The 13,854-nt window shown below is 38.3% G+C and overlaps 1 protein-coding gene across 11 annotated transcripts in view; it reads left to right on the top strand.

Annotated features, from left to right (window-relative positions):
* Window positions 1–13,854, top strand: part of DMD (dystrophin) — a 1,020,507-nt gene that overhangs the window by 701,386 nt on the left and 305,267 nt on the right. For all 11 annotated transcript variants that reach the window (XM_035114377.2, XM_035114375.2, XM_035114388.2 and 8 more), the window contains 2 exons: window positions 2,352–2,453; window positions 6,938–7,046. In XM_035114377.2, the coding sequence (XP_034970268.2) occupies window positions 2,352–2,453; window positions 6,938–7,046 (211 nt within the window). The remainder of the gene's footprint in view (window positions 1–2,351; window positions 2,454–6,937; window positions 7,047–13,854) is intronic.

Below are 13,854 nucleotides of genomic sequence, written 5' to 3'. Positions count from 1 at the left end.
GAAAACAAACTGATTTTTAAAGGAAACAATGAAGATTTATTCATGGAATACTATAGCAAGATGTCAGTATTAGACCCCCAAGTTTAGATCAAGAAAACTGATTCTGAACTATGCGTTCTTGTGAAGTTCACTCATGCATTCATATGTTTTACAAAGAATAAATCCATTGAGAATATTGCTAGCAAGCTATTAATAATGGATATTTTTGTGTCAGAAATTAAAAATGCTTCTTCTGAACAAAATGTATGCTTTTGTATATATATATTTAATAGAAAGATAGGATAGAAGTGCTAACAATAAATAAAAAAGTAAATTTGAGGATTGTGTGCAGATTGAGCTTGCAACCCTATACACCCTTACCTAGGATTAGATCCTGCTGAGCATTCTGGAATTAACTTCAAAATAAATATGTATAGAACATCATTGTAAATTTACTGCACTTGGTATGCATTGAAATTAGTGGGACTTAAATCATGACTGACAGTGCAGTGCAATCCTAGCCATGTGTACTCAGTTCCAACCCAGTTTACCTGGAGTATTCCACACTGAATTCAATGAACACCTTGCTGTACAATTTTGTCTAGTGTCAAACTTTTGCAGTACAGTTTTGTCTACAGGGACAGATGACTGGGATAGGATAAAAAAGAAAGATAGTCACTATGTATAGTTAGTGGCATAACAGAAAGGAAGCATTTGAAAAAGCTGCCAGAAGTAGATCAAACTACAGAAGGAAAAAGAAATGAAAAAACAGTTTCAGCAAGCCATATAGCACTGCATCATAGTGAGGTTTCCCTTTAGAAAAAGAATAACGAAGAAGCTCCGTCTGTCTAATGTTATGTTAGTCATAGCCCTTTCCTTGTAATTTAAATAAAAGTGATTCCTTCTAACATTAAATCCATTTACGTACATGTCTCAGGTTAAAGGGTGATTGTTTATTTAAAATATTTATATCCCATCTTTCCTCCAAAAAATTCAAGGTGGCTCCAGGATAAAATGATAAATTAATACTAAAACTGCAGCAGGAAATAACAGAATACATAAGGAATGAAGATTATTAAAAAATCAGACAGTTGAAATCAGTTCCATAAAATAGTGATGCCTAAAGTTTCCTTAAAAGGAAGGGGTTTTTTTCCTTAACCAATTTGCAGTCAACCAATAGAGAAGAAGCAAGACAGGCTGCCCTTGGGAGATAATTCTGAGACCTTCTACTTGTGGGTTTTTTACATTCTGTTTTGTTAAAATGCCTAGTAGTTATATCAGCTTGGATAGCTCAGTTGGTTAGAGCAGGCACCCCGAAACTTCGGCCCTCCAGATGTTAAGGACTACAATTCCCATCTTCCCCGACCACTGGTCCTGTTAGCTAGGGATCATGGGAGTTGTAGGCCAAAACATCTGGAGGGCCGCAGTTTGGAGATGCCTGTGTTGGAGCATGGCACGGTGCTGATGAGCTAACAAAGAAAACACACACACCCCTTTTAAAACTCATATGAAGCATGCCTGCTATAGAAGAACCATCCCAGCTCAGCAGTTTATTCAAGTGAATTTAATAGCGCTTACTCATAAGCAATTGGCAATTCTGATTATTAAATAAGATCCCTGTGTTTTTTGTCTTTATAATAGCATCTCAAGCCCTAACATGAAGTGTTTTTGCAGCTCTTTACTAGCCAGTTTTGGGTCTGAATTTTTAGAGCAATAATCAGTGATTTGTGGACCTGGGTATTCCACAACAGTGCCAGCTCTCCAAAAGGCTCTAGATTGCTCATGCCTTAAGTAGATGTCCCTCAATAGTAATGAATTTCTGCTCTTTCCTGACATTAACTATGAAGAATATGTTCTTTTCCTAACACTGACAAGTAACCAATTTAAATCAAATTAACATAAAACTAAGTTATTTTTAATAAGATGGATTCCATGCATTTCAAAACAACCACCCCCAAGTGGTTTTTTATTAAGAGAATGGTTCAGGAAAGCTGTGTAAAGAGTCTTCTGTGGTCCCATTAACCTCTCCCAATTTTTGCAAGGTCAACTGCTGGTGTAGAATAGTTTCTTTTAAATTATTCACTCTTTCTTGTTTGCATTTTGACTAAATTCTGTGACATTGATTTACTGAAACCTTCATGGGTGACTGCCTATATTACTATTTATTTTACTACTTTTATGCCATACGACCTGTATTTTATTTTGTAATAATCTCCCTGTTTCCTTCATTGCTGTTTTGCTGAACTATTCCCATTACTACTCCAAAGAAGAAACTAATCTACAGGGTGTATGCAGCTTCCCAGGGAGCCTTAAGAGTTAGATTTTATTGCTTATAGTAGAGGTAATCTACACTGTGTATTTTTATTTTTCAGGAAATTGAAGCAGCCGTGATAGCTAAACAGCCGGATGTGGAAGGGATTTTGTCTAAAGGGCGTCATTTATACAAAGAAAAACCAGCCACTCAACCCGTAACGGTAATGAAGCAACCTTCGTAATATCTATTACTGCATAATGGGTTATGCCTCCCCTGTTGTACAATTGTCCTTGATGCAATGTATTTGAAACTTGGAGTCTTTCTAAGGTACCAGAGACATACATGTTATGCTTTCAGCTAAAGCTTTCATTTTTATTGCTTATTCTTATATCCCACCCTCCATCACTTTCATGATCCCAGAGCAGATTTAAAAAAGTAAAATATAAAAACCCCAATATTTAAAATAGTACAATAATTCAATAAAGTTTCCAGCTCAACTCATAATGGATCAGTCCCCATTGTGAGAATAAAAACAAATAATTGCTATTGGAAGATAGACAACAACAGCACCAATCAAATCTCAGGAGGGAGGAAGTTGCATAGCTGGGAGCCACTGCTGAAAAGGCTGAATCCCAAGTCACAAGACAATGTGCCTCACTTACAGCCTACATCATGAGAAGGGCCTAACTGCTTATCTTAATCCATGGGCAAGTTGGCGTAGGGTCCCAAGTCACCCAGGGCCTTATACATTAAAGTCAGCATCTTGAATTGGGAATGATAATATGTAGGCAGCTGATGCAAAGCTTCTCTTAATCTTATTTAATTTTCAGTTACTTCCACTTGATCAAAAAAGTAGTCCCATTCAAAACGCAAACTACAATTCTGCCAGGGAAAACCAGTTCTTTTTTTCTGGGGGGGACGCAGGGGTACACATACCCCTAAACATTTTGTGAATCTAAGTTTGGCCTCATTGAGTGGCAGTATTTCAATATGAGTAGGAAAATGAGAGTATCCCTGAACATTTTTTTATAGAAAAAATGCACTGGGGAAAACTTTGCCCATCATGTGTGAATAGTGTGTGAGATGGGTAGGAGAGAGAGGGAGGAGGCTGGTTATCTGGGCTGCCTTGCGCCAGGTCCTTTCCACTTCTTCCATCCAATTGAGAAGCATAGGTCGCCTTCTGCTAAAAGTACCTCTGGGTATGTTTGAGGATCTAGCGTTTGATGGGTCATTATAATAATTGATTGGTTAAATCAGATTGGTTAAATCTGTTGCAGCTACCATATTCAGCACTGAAGCAGGATAAAATGTAGGACCATAGTTTAAATTAGCTTCAGACTTCTATAGATTGATAGACTCTGTGATAAGAAGTTTGCCCTTGCTTATAAAGTTAAGGTGCATCATACTCTATTTTTTATTCATGCTTGCTTTTTTAATTCTAAAATGTTTTATTTTTAAAATATAATTTTAAAATATAATTTACTTCCTACAGATACAATGTAATGGATTGAATCCAGACATGCTCAACATAGTTTGTTTGCATAGAAAAAAAAAGGGTTCAGGGAAGCAATTTTTATCTATCTTCCTTCCCTGGGCACCTGCCTGTATCTCCCAAAAAGCTGCTCTCAAAGGTTGGAAGATCTCTAGAACAGTGTGGCTGCAGGGGCATTGGTGAAAACTACCCTGTTCCTCCATCAGAAAGCCTCCATTGTATCCCAGTTCCTTTGGTGAATGGAAGGAGCAAGTCTGGAATCCAATCCATTAATTCAAACCCTCACATCCATATCTTTTGCCCAAATTAAAATACAGTCCTCCCAAGACTATATCACTTCATAGTGAAGTTGAGATGCCAGGAAGAGTGGGGCTTAGCTGCCCCCCTATTTTATTCAAGTTGACACCCCAGTAGTAGCAGTGTGGGAAGATGGGAATGTTTAACTCTGTCCCATTTCACTGGTGACTCCCCATCTCAGCTGCTAGCAGTACTATGTTTGAAATCCTACAGGTATTTTTCTTCTTGGAGGGATAGCATCAGCTTTCAGTGGTAAGCCATATAACTCATAGCTATCTAATTTTGCGTACAGTTCGGCTCTTTACCATGTGCCATTACATAAGAATACAGTCACTGCTTTCAAATATATAATGGAAATATTTTAAAAAATAAGTAAAGTTATGCAGTTTCCTCTGGTGGAGGAACATATCCCTCATCTGTGGGGGATGATTAATAGTCCTTTCTACACAAAACATGAGCAGATTTAATTTGCTACATAGATGAAAAGAAACATTTGGACTGAAGATTACTGTATGCTCAAAAGCCATGTTTCTTATATATGCTGAAGCTTATTCCAATAAATACAGGTAATATTAAATAATTCTACTGGTAGTCTATTGCCAGTAACATGGTATTTTCCTTGGAATACATTTGGCATACTTATTAGGCAGTGTTGCACAGTTTAAAATAAATAACTCTTTGGGCAATAATTTTTCAGCGTCTGATGTAATGTGTGTATGCACATGTGTAGCTCTTAAATTGTGTCTGTCTTTGAAGTAATAGAAACATGGCTTTCTCCTGAATTGTAGTTCTTAAATTTACACACTGCTGTTTGCTTAATTAGACACACTGAAAAGCTATTTTCCCCCTTCAGTGACTATCATACATATAGCAACAGAACAGTGTGCACGTGATGTCACTGAACTAGAATTACTTTCTAGATCAGGCATCCCCAAACTTCGGCCCTCCAGATGTTTTGGACTACAATTCCCATCATCCCTGACCACTGGTCCTGTTAGCTAGGGATCATGGGAGTTGTAGGCCAAAACACCTGGAGGGCCGCAGTTTGGGGATGCCTGTTCTAGATGCTTCAAATTCACCCATTCAGGTTACCTTGGGGCTTTCACAAATTGATATTGTACTGCTTACTGTGCAAAGTGTTTTGTCCTGACATAGTTTTAGTTCTGAGAACTATTTTCATCTCAAGGTCCAGAAATGGATATTAACACAAATTGCAGAGAGTGTACAATTATTCTTACTTTTTATTAAAGTAATTTACATATGGGTAAGCGTAAGCAAGCGGGGGGTGAGTAGAAACAAGGGCTGATCCAAAGTGTGGGGTCAGGGAGGCACTTTTTGCAAAAACTTTAGGTGGTGGGCTTACCTTTCAGCAATATTAGGAGTATTGTTCCAAAACTGTACAAGTATTTATCTTTTCAGGTAACAGTGATTCATAAATCATTGCTCTCATTCTTTATTACCTTACTTGGACAAATCTGATTGCCTATGTTGCATCACAAAGTGATTGTATTCTTGCATGATTCCTGACTGGTATGGATTCCCTAAATAGTGCTGAAGTCTAGAAGATATGGGAAGCAATGGAAACAAACAAGCACTGAGCAAGATGAACAAGTGGGATTCAGATAGTCAGCCACCAAGAGCATAAATTTGACCCTGAAAAAATGAAAAAGATGGAACACTTCTTGCAACACTTGTTGCAAGGCCTCACATTTGTAATTGGCTGGGTTGGGTACCTGCTGAGTCAAGAAGAAAGGTTAGCATTTTAAAGATCAGAAGCAACTACCACTGCTCCCTATCCCACTTTACCTTGCACCTGAATGCTTATGGCAATGGGCAAATGGACACACTGGGGAAAGGAGTGAGCACGCCATCCTATCTGCAGCTCACATCTTGCTACGGTACACTAGTTTTGTTCCATCACTTCTCACAGAAGCCTGGTTAGATGATCTTAGCCCATGCATCTCAAATGGGCACATCAGAGGCCTAGGCAACACCTGCATATGCTAATTCTCCTTTCTCACAATTAAAACGTGCTTAAGGGTATAGAAGATTCAATGTTATCAATAGCTGATGAATTGTGTGTCTCATCATACTATTAATCTGTACCATAAGAATGCAATACCTGAACACTATCATTCAAATGGCACATTTAGTGTTACTGTTTTGTCAGATGACAAAATAGTAGCCCAGATTCCTTCACTGATCTTCCTTCATATGTTTGACAATTCTTTGTTCCTCAATAAATGAGTTGAACTGTAATAAAATAAGGAAAAATGGGTCCCACAATACTTAGCACAGGAAGCAATATATTTGACACAAAGTAATTGCTAAGGGCAAACAGAAAAGCGGCAGTCAAATCTTCTAGTTACCATTTCTTCAAATAAGTACTGTGAATTGACAATATTATGAGAAGTTTTCAGCTACACATATATTCAGTCATCCTCAATGTCTTAGCTACTTTAAAAAAAAAAAATTAGTTCACACTGTTACCGCCCCCCTCAGCCACGATCAAGGTGGAAATCTCCTTTCTCATGCTACAATTAGTTTTTGAGGGAAAACTTCAATGGAAGTATTGCTAATTTATTATTTTTAAAACCATAAGTGGTTGTTAACCACACAATTAGAGTAATGTTTGGCATGCAAGGGATCTACATGTTATGTTATTGGAACTTCCTCTACTTGCTTTAATAATACCCAGGATTCTTCTCCCATTTCACATTTCCCAGCACAGAGCAGTTCAGATTACTCCCAAGTCAGGATATGCTTTAAATTTAAATTTTCCAATGTTCTGCTTCGTTATCATATGTGCTATTTTAACAGAATGACATATAATATAAAGAGCTGTGCTATACACAAGATACTTTTTCATCCCAGGTCTTTATGAAATGTTGAATATATCTGTCTTCCCATTTCAGAGAAAATTAGAAGATTTAAATACTGACTGGAAAGCAGTAAACCGTTTAATACAAGTGTTGAAAGGAAAGCCAGTGTCTGGGCCCTCAGGAATTGTATCATCTGCTGTTGGTAAGTACTTTGATGTTTTAGTAATCTTCAATGTTTATAGGTAAATGTTAAAAGGAAGGTATATTTCTTACTCTGGTGAGAAAGCTGATGCTGAAAGCTATAAAAAGAACATTGATATTTATTATTTTCTATGGCTGCTCTATTGGTGTACTGAAGGAATATTCACAGCACAAAGGCATAGTGATTTGAAACTACTGTAGTTCAGTTGTCATGGCTTTCCTCCAAGAATGTTTAGAATCATACTTTGAGGAGGGTGTTGAAAATACTTGACATTTCTTTCCTAGGAAGGAAGAATAGCTATTGAATTAGTATTACTTCATCTGTGGTGCAGATATACCCTAAGACAAAGTACAGTGGTACCTCTGGTTACGAACTTAATTCATTCCGGAGGTCCATTCTTAACCTGAGGTACCACTTTAGCTAATGGGGCCTCCTGCTGCTGCTGCGCCGGCGACGCACAATTTCTGTTCTCATCCTGGGGCAAAGTTCTTAAACCCAGGTACTACTTCTGGGTTAGCGGAGTCTATAACCCAGAGGATGAGATGGTTGGACAGTGTTCTCGAAGCTACGAACATGAGTTTGACCAAACTGCGGGAGGCAGTGCAAGACAGGAGTGCCTGGCGTGCTATGGTCCATGGGGTCACGAAGAGTCAGACACGACTAAATGACTAAACAACAGCATAACCCAAAGTGTTTGTAACCTGAGGTACCACTTTATTGAATTATTAAATTTAGTTCATAAATTGATTTATAGGTTGTGCTGGATAAGAGTTTTTTGTTTTGTTTTTTAAAAAGGCTACTTTCTGTTATATGTACTAGATGAAAGTTGAAAGATAAGTTGGGAATTAATTTTTCATTCAATTTGATGTTGTAGTTCAGTAATGGCTTGATTGCTTTTACCTCCATTCTGGTTTTTTGCATATGGGCACATCCACATGACTGCTTGTCCCATGCTTTCTAACCACAGGTCTGAGAGGTTTTTCACTTGCCCTGCTGCATTCCCAGGAAAACCCTGCTGTTTACTTCTGAATCATAGCAAACGTCAATTGGGTTTTCTGCATAGCTGCCAAGTTTTCCCTTTTCTCACGAGGAAGCCTATTCAGCATGAGGGAATTTCCCTTAAAAAAAGAGATAACTTGGCAGCTATGGTTTTCTGTGGATTGATGTGTGTTCTGATTCAGGCATTTTGTCTCTTGGAATAATAATGGGTTAATATATTCCTTAAGATATTACTTTTGCAATCTAAGCCTTGTTTATTTCTTAGTATGCATCTTTTATTTTAGTGAGATTTGATAACTGTTCATAGGTCTGAGGCTTATAATTGAAAGGCAATTTGATGGCACAGTATTGAGCTTCATATTGTCCTTGCTCACACATTTGTTTAAGGATTTCTTGTACGTAGAAAGAGCAGTACAACCATTCCTAATGTCCCATATCAGTAGCATGCCTTCCAGCATAATAAACAGAAACCATTTTTCTCACTAGGCAATCTTATCTGTCTAAATGCTATTTCAAAAATCTCAGGACATGTTTTTGCATGCACAAGGTTTCCATTTCAGTCACCAGTACCTTGAATTAAAGGATTTTAGGAATACCTCCGTCTGAGATTTTGGAGAATCATTGCCCAATGGAAATTGTACCAGCTTGCAGTTTGACATTTAAAATATGAATTTCTATAAACTTCACTAACCAAAGATTCCACTTGAATATCAGTAATAGAAATCACACTGTAATTATGAAGGAAGGGCAGGCTTTTATTTCATTTTTGGGAAAACTAATGTGTCAACTTAATAATAAATTTTACATTACACTGATGATCTTCTTGACACTGAGAATACAAACTGCTTGGAAAACTTATTATGAGAAGTGGCTCCCTATGTGGTTCATGTAATTTTAACTGTGCAAGCAGAACTCTAGGAAAATATTTTTTCTGCTATGTTTAAAAGTTATTGAACCACGTAGGAAACTGTATCACAGAAAACAATTTTCCAGGTGGTTACAAGTTGAAACTGGCTATATTTTTTTGATGGCAACCATGAACAGTCCTTCTTCTTCACACATGCAATCACTTAGGTGAGCACCCATATGTAACAGAATCATATGGGTGGAACTTCATTCCACCAGTACTTTATTGGAGTAACTCTCCACCTAGTCTATACATGTAGTCTTTAAACATATATCTAGGATTAGGCTGCATTAAATAGTAGAACGTTACATTTCTGGAAGTGTTTTTTGGTAATTAACAATATTTATGGCAGATGTTCCTCTTGATGCATTCAAGAAGTAGATTAGGACATAAGGAGCAGGTATTCAAGGAATACTTGGAAGTTTATGTCATACCTGCCAAGTCCTGGACTGCAAAATCCGGGATCGGCAGCCGTGTGACACCGGAAGTTGCGTAGACGCAACTTCCAGTGTCGCTTTGCCCATCTATGGGCACTGAAAATGGCCAGCGCCGACACCGGAAGTCGCGTCTACGCACTTCCGGACATGCGTAGACGCAATTTCTGGCGTCAGCCATTTTCGGTGCCTATAGATGGGCAAAGCAGGGGGGGGGGAAATGGCTGCCGGTAGGAGCGGAATAAGGGAGAATAACGGGAGAGGAACTGATACGGGGGACCACTGGGAAACAGTACGAAAAAACGGGGGTTTCCCGGGGAAAACGGGGTACTTGGCAGCTGTGGTTTATGTTCACCTGCTGGAAGCATTGAAGTCTCAACTATTTGGACAGTAAAACTAATGACCTGGCCTAAAAGAGGGAGGCTACAACTGAAGAAGGGGGTCTACAATCGTCTGGCAAGAATCATTGTCCTTTCTAGTTCTCAGGAAACAGATGCAGCTGGATAGTATGTTCAATTGACAACAATCAAGACAAGACTGAACCTTCTTTTCTGCCTGACTGCCAGAGGCCTATTTAGGTTTGGTCTGTTAATTGATTTTGTATAACGTTCCATGTGCCCATGCATTATCATCCAACGACAGACTTAAGTCAGACTCTTGCAGTAAGAATTCATAACAACCTCCCCTTTTCAGATGTCTTCAAATCTTACAAAATTGAATGAATGACCTTATGTTTACATTAGCCATTCAATGAAACACCGACCATTAGGCACTCATAAAGTACCATAACTATGGAGTATCATATATATATATGGCAAAAATGAAAAAAAAATGCTGAGCATTGCACAGCAGTACTATTGGAATTTATCACTTTCTGGAATTTCAAACTATATAGCCTGTGGCTGTCCAGCTCAAATCAAATGGATCTGGGAAGTCATCCATAGTAATATTTGTGTAGGAAATTCATGCTATGTGTAACAGTCCTGACAATGTTTTAGATCATCTAAGGAAATTAAGATCCCGGGGGAGAGATTTTCAGATAATTCATTGGGGAGGCAAGTTTCATGACACACATGCTTCACAAATACATTATAGTACAAAACTGGATTTAGTGGTTTGATTTGAATAATTTTCAAGGTCAAGACCCTGTTTCAAGAGAAGTTTTATATTCAAGACAGTTGACATCGGACACAAAATGAAAGACAAACTCACCTAATAAAAAGACAGAGTTCAGACTAACACAGCTACTCTTTTGGAATCCATCTAATAAAGCTTTCAGATTCAATTTACTCTCTGCATATAGCTTGAGGAATCTCTGGAGGTCATTCACAGCATGTGCTTCAACACCAACAGGGAGAAATAATGAAAAGGACTTGGATAAAAAGCTGACACTATGCCTTCAAAATTGCATGAATAAAAACATAATACACTAGTTAATGGTCGAAATTCTCTGTGTTTTATAAGACTTTCTGTCTCAGTCTCTGTCTTATTGCATGGATTTGTTACAGTACTAGCTTAGTGAATAAACACGAAAATAAAACATGTAAGCTGGAAGTCTGATTTAAACCAATAGAAAGTATGTTGGCACTTAGTATTTAACTTATCCTGTTCCACCCCAAACACTTGAGATTAATTTATGTGATTCAGATACACAATTATGTTTTATATGAGGAATATTTGTGACCTTTCGCTAGCATTAAGAGCATACTTCAGTGTGCAGATCCGAACATATTTTGCCCCAATCTAGATATAGCCTCACACAATGACATCTATAAAAAAAATCCTTCCAGCAGCACCTTAAAGCCCAACTAAGTTTTTTATTTTGGTATGAGCTTTCGTGTGCATGCACACTTCTTCTAGTTAGCCGCCTTGGAAAACAGATGAACATTTGCACCTGCATGGCGTTGTAAGACCGGCAGGAAGGTTCACGCCTAATGACAGAAGAGAAAGACTGTAGGGTAACACTACCCGCTTTTGCACTGACTCTGCCTACCACCGACATGCAGCTCCCAGAGGTTTAGCTGCAAGGAATTGTGTGGTTCCTGGATGACTCCAATTTCTCTATCATAGCATATGCCAAATAATAGTATTAACAATAATAGACTAAAAAAAGTCTATAATTTAAAAATATAGTTCCCCAACATTTTATTTTATACATAGGAGGTTTGCTTATATTGAATATTTTCTATTATTATTATTATTATTATTATTATTATTATTATTATTTTATTTGTTGAATTTATATACCACCCTATATTATACCCAGAGGTCTCAGGGTGGTTCAGAGAACAAAATAAAAATATAAAACCACAAAATACATAATCAAAATAAAAACAACAACCCAGTCTTTATTTAGATGCTAACAAGTAACTTGTGCAAGCAAAATTAATGGTCCAGTTCTGACAAAGCTAGAAAATCGGAAAAACACGACATTGTTTTAGAGACTATTTTGTAATGATATCAAAATGAATTTTTGCACTGAGCTATGACACAAGGTTCTCAAGCAGCAGTCACTTTTGGAGGAGAGATCAGGGTGAGCTGATCAATCATCTTTAGCATGGCCTCAGGAAAGTTTCACAGGGGCTGCCACAATAACAGTAACTTACAGGAGACTGGAATTTGAGATAGTTTATCTTTCAGGAAGATTTTGAATGGAGTAATACGTCCAGCCTTGTGAACTTTATTAATGGGACTCCAGATTACAAAGATAAAGTATAATCTTTAATCAGTGTCAAGGCTACTACTTAATCAGTGTCAATGCCTGCTAAAGCCACAGCTGTAAATGGGTACAGATATGAAAATTTTGGGCATCAGAGATGAAGCAGCCAACTGGCTGCTTTTAAAGCCAGTTCTCCTGCAATGTTTTATCTCTAAACATTTATCTCTAAATGCCTTTATCTCTAAACTTTTCTCATCAGCATTTTAATCATGAATATGTATTGCATGTTCAAGATAATTCAGCTATTATTGCTTTTGCGGAGCTTTCAGCTATTGAAATTGAGATTATGGCTTTTAAAGTTCACACCCATTTTATGTATTCAGAAACATACTTTTAAGATGCAATGCAAAAGACTGGAAACAAGAATGGTTTCAGTGTGGAAAATTACTTTATTCTTCTCTGTGAAAATAGGTATTATTTCCTACCCTTGATGCATGCAGGACCACAACCAGCAGCGACTTGTTTGTGGACACTGGTTCTATGCAAGGATGGTTTGCATGTAAGAGTGTTTATGCCAGTTTATCTGTCCCAATAACAGCTAAACTAAAATAGGTATGGGGACCAGGAAGAGAAAAAATGTACCTAGCTTTTTAAAACCCACCTTCATACTTCTTTCACTAGTTCTGTTCAAATCACTTAATATACATGCAGAACTTGCCCTTGGTTTTCTGATTTGTGGCACACCCGCCATAATTTGATTATTGGGATTCAAGTTTACAGTACCTTCATAGCAGGGGTGCCTAACTCATGGCGTGAGGGCCATATATGTTCCCTAAGGAGTTTCTGCTGACCCTCTAATTCCTTTAACAATTTGACTGCTGGATCTGTAATTGGGAGGGGGGGTTAAAAAAAATGCTGAGCAGAAGTTGGCGCTGTTTGAACTTCCCATAATGATTGTTAGCAATCATATCTCTTTCTCAGGCTTCACATGACATCCTCCTTACACTTGCTAGAGCTTGTGGCCAGAGGGTGGTGATGCACACATAAATCCTAGTAGCAGAAAAGTCCCTGGGGTCACACCATCCTTAGCTGAGCAAGAACTGAGGTAGGAGGAAAGGTGACTATTATCTATTAGGAGATGTTGGGGAGTCAAACTGGGAACCTTTAGTTCTGAGAACAGTTGCCCCATCTCATAGGCCATTAAACTGCAAGGCAGCATTGTATCCTCAGGCCCTGGACTAACCTTACCTAACCTCCTATACAGAAAACACTACAAGAGAGCCTTCTGTTCATCTAAGCCTTGCTCAAGAGACAGGAGGTGCATCCACGCCATACATTTAAAGCACTTTTATGCCATTTCAAGGGTAATGGAGAATCCTGAGAACTGTAGCTTGTTCTCACTTCGGCAGAGCTAACCAGCTGCAAAAATTTAAGATGGGGGACACTTTGTTTGCCAGCAGTACATGCAAAAAAGCTCTAGAGGTGTTAGTAGACCACAAGCTTAATGCGAGTCAATCGTGTGATGCAGCAGCAAAAAAGCTAGTGCTATTCTAGGCTGCATCAACAGAAGTATAGTGTGTGGATTAAGGAAAGTCAAAGTGCAGGCATCCCCAAACTTCGGCCCTCCAGATGTTTTGGACTGCAATTCCCATCTTCCCTGACCACTGGTCCTGTTAGCTAGGGATCATGGGAGTTGTAGGCCAAAACATCTGGAGGGCCGCAGTTTGGGCATGCCTGTCATAGTACCACTCTATTCTGCCTTGGTCAGACCACACCTGACATACTGTGTCCAGTTCTGGGTGCCGCAAT

This window comes from Zootoca vivipara, chromosome 4 (assembly GCF_963506605.1).
Source record: "Zootoca vivipara chromosome 4, rZooViv1.1, whole genome shotgun sequence".
Classification (NCBI taxonomy): Eukaryota; Metazoa; Chordata; class Lepidosauria; order Squamata; family Lacertidae; genus Zootoca; species Zootoca vivipara.
Note: the sequence above shows the minus strand (reverse complement) of the source record. Positions and strands in the feature narration are given on the sequence as shown.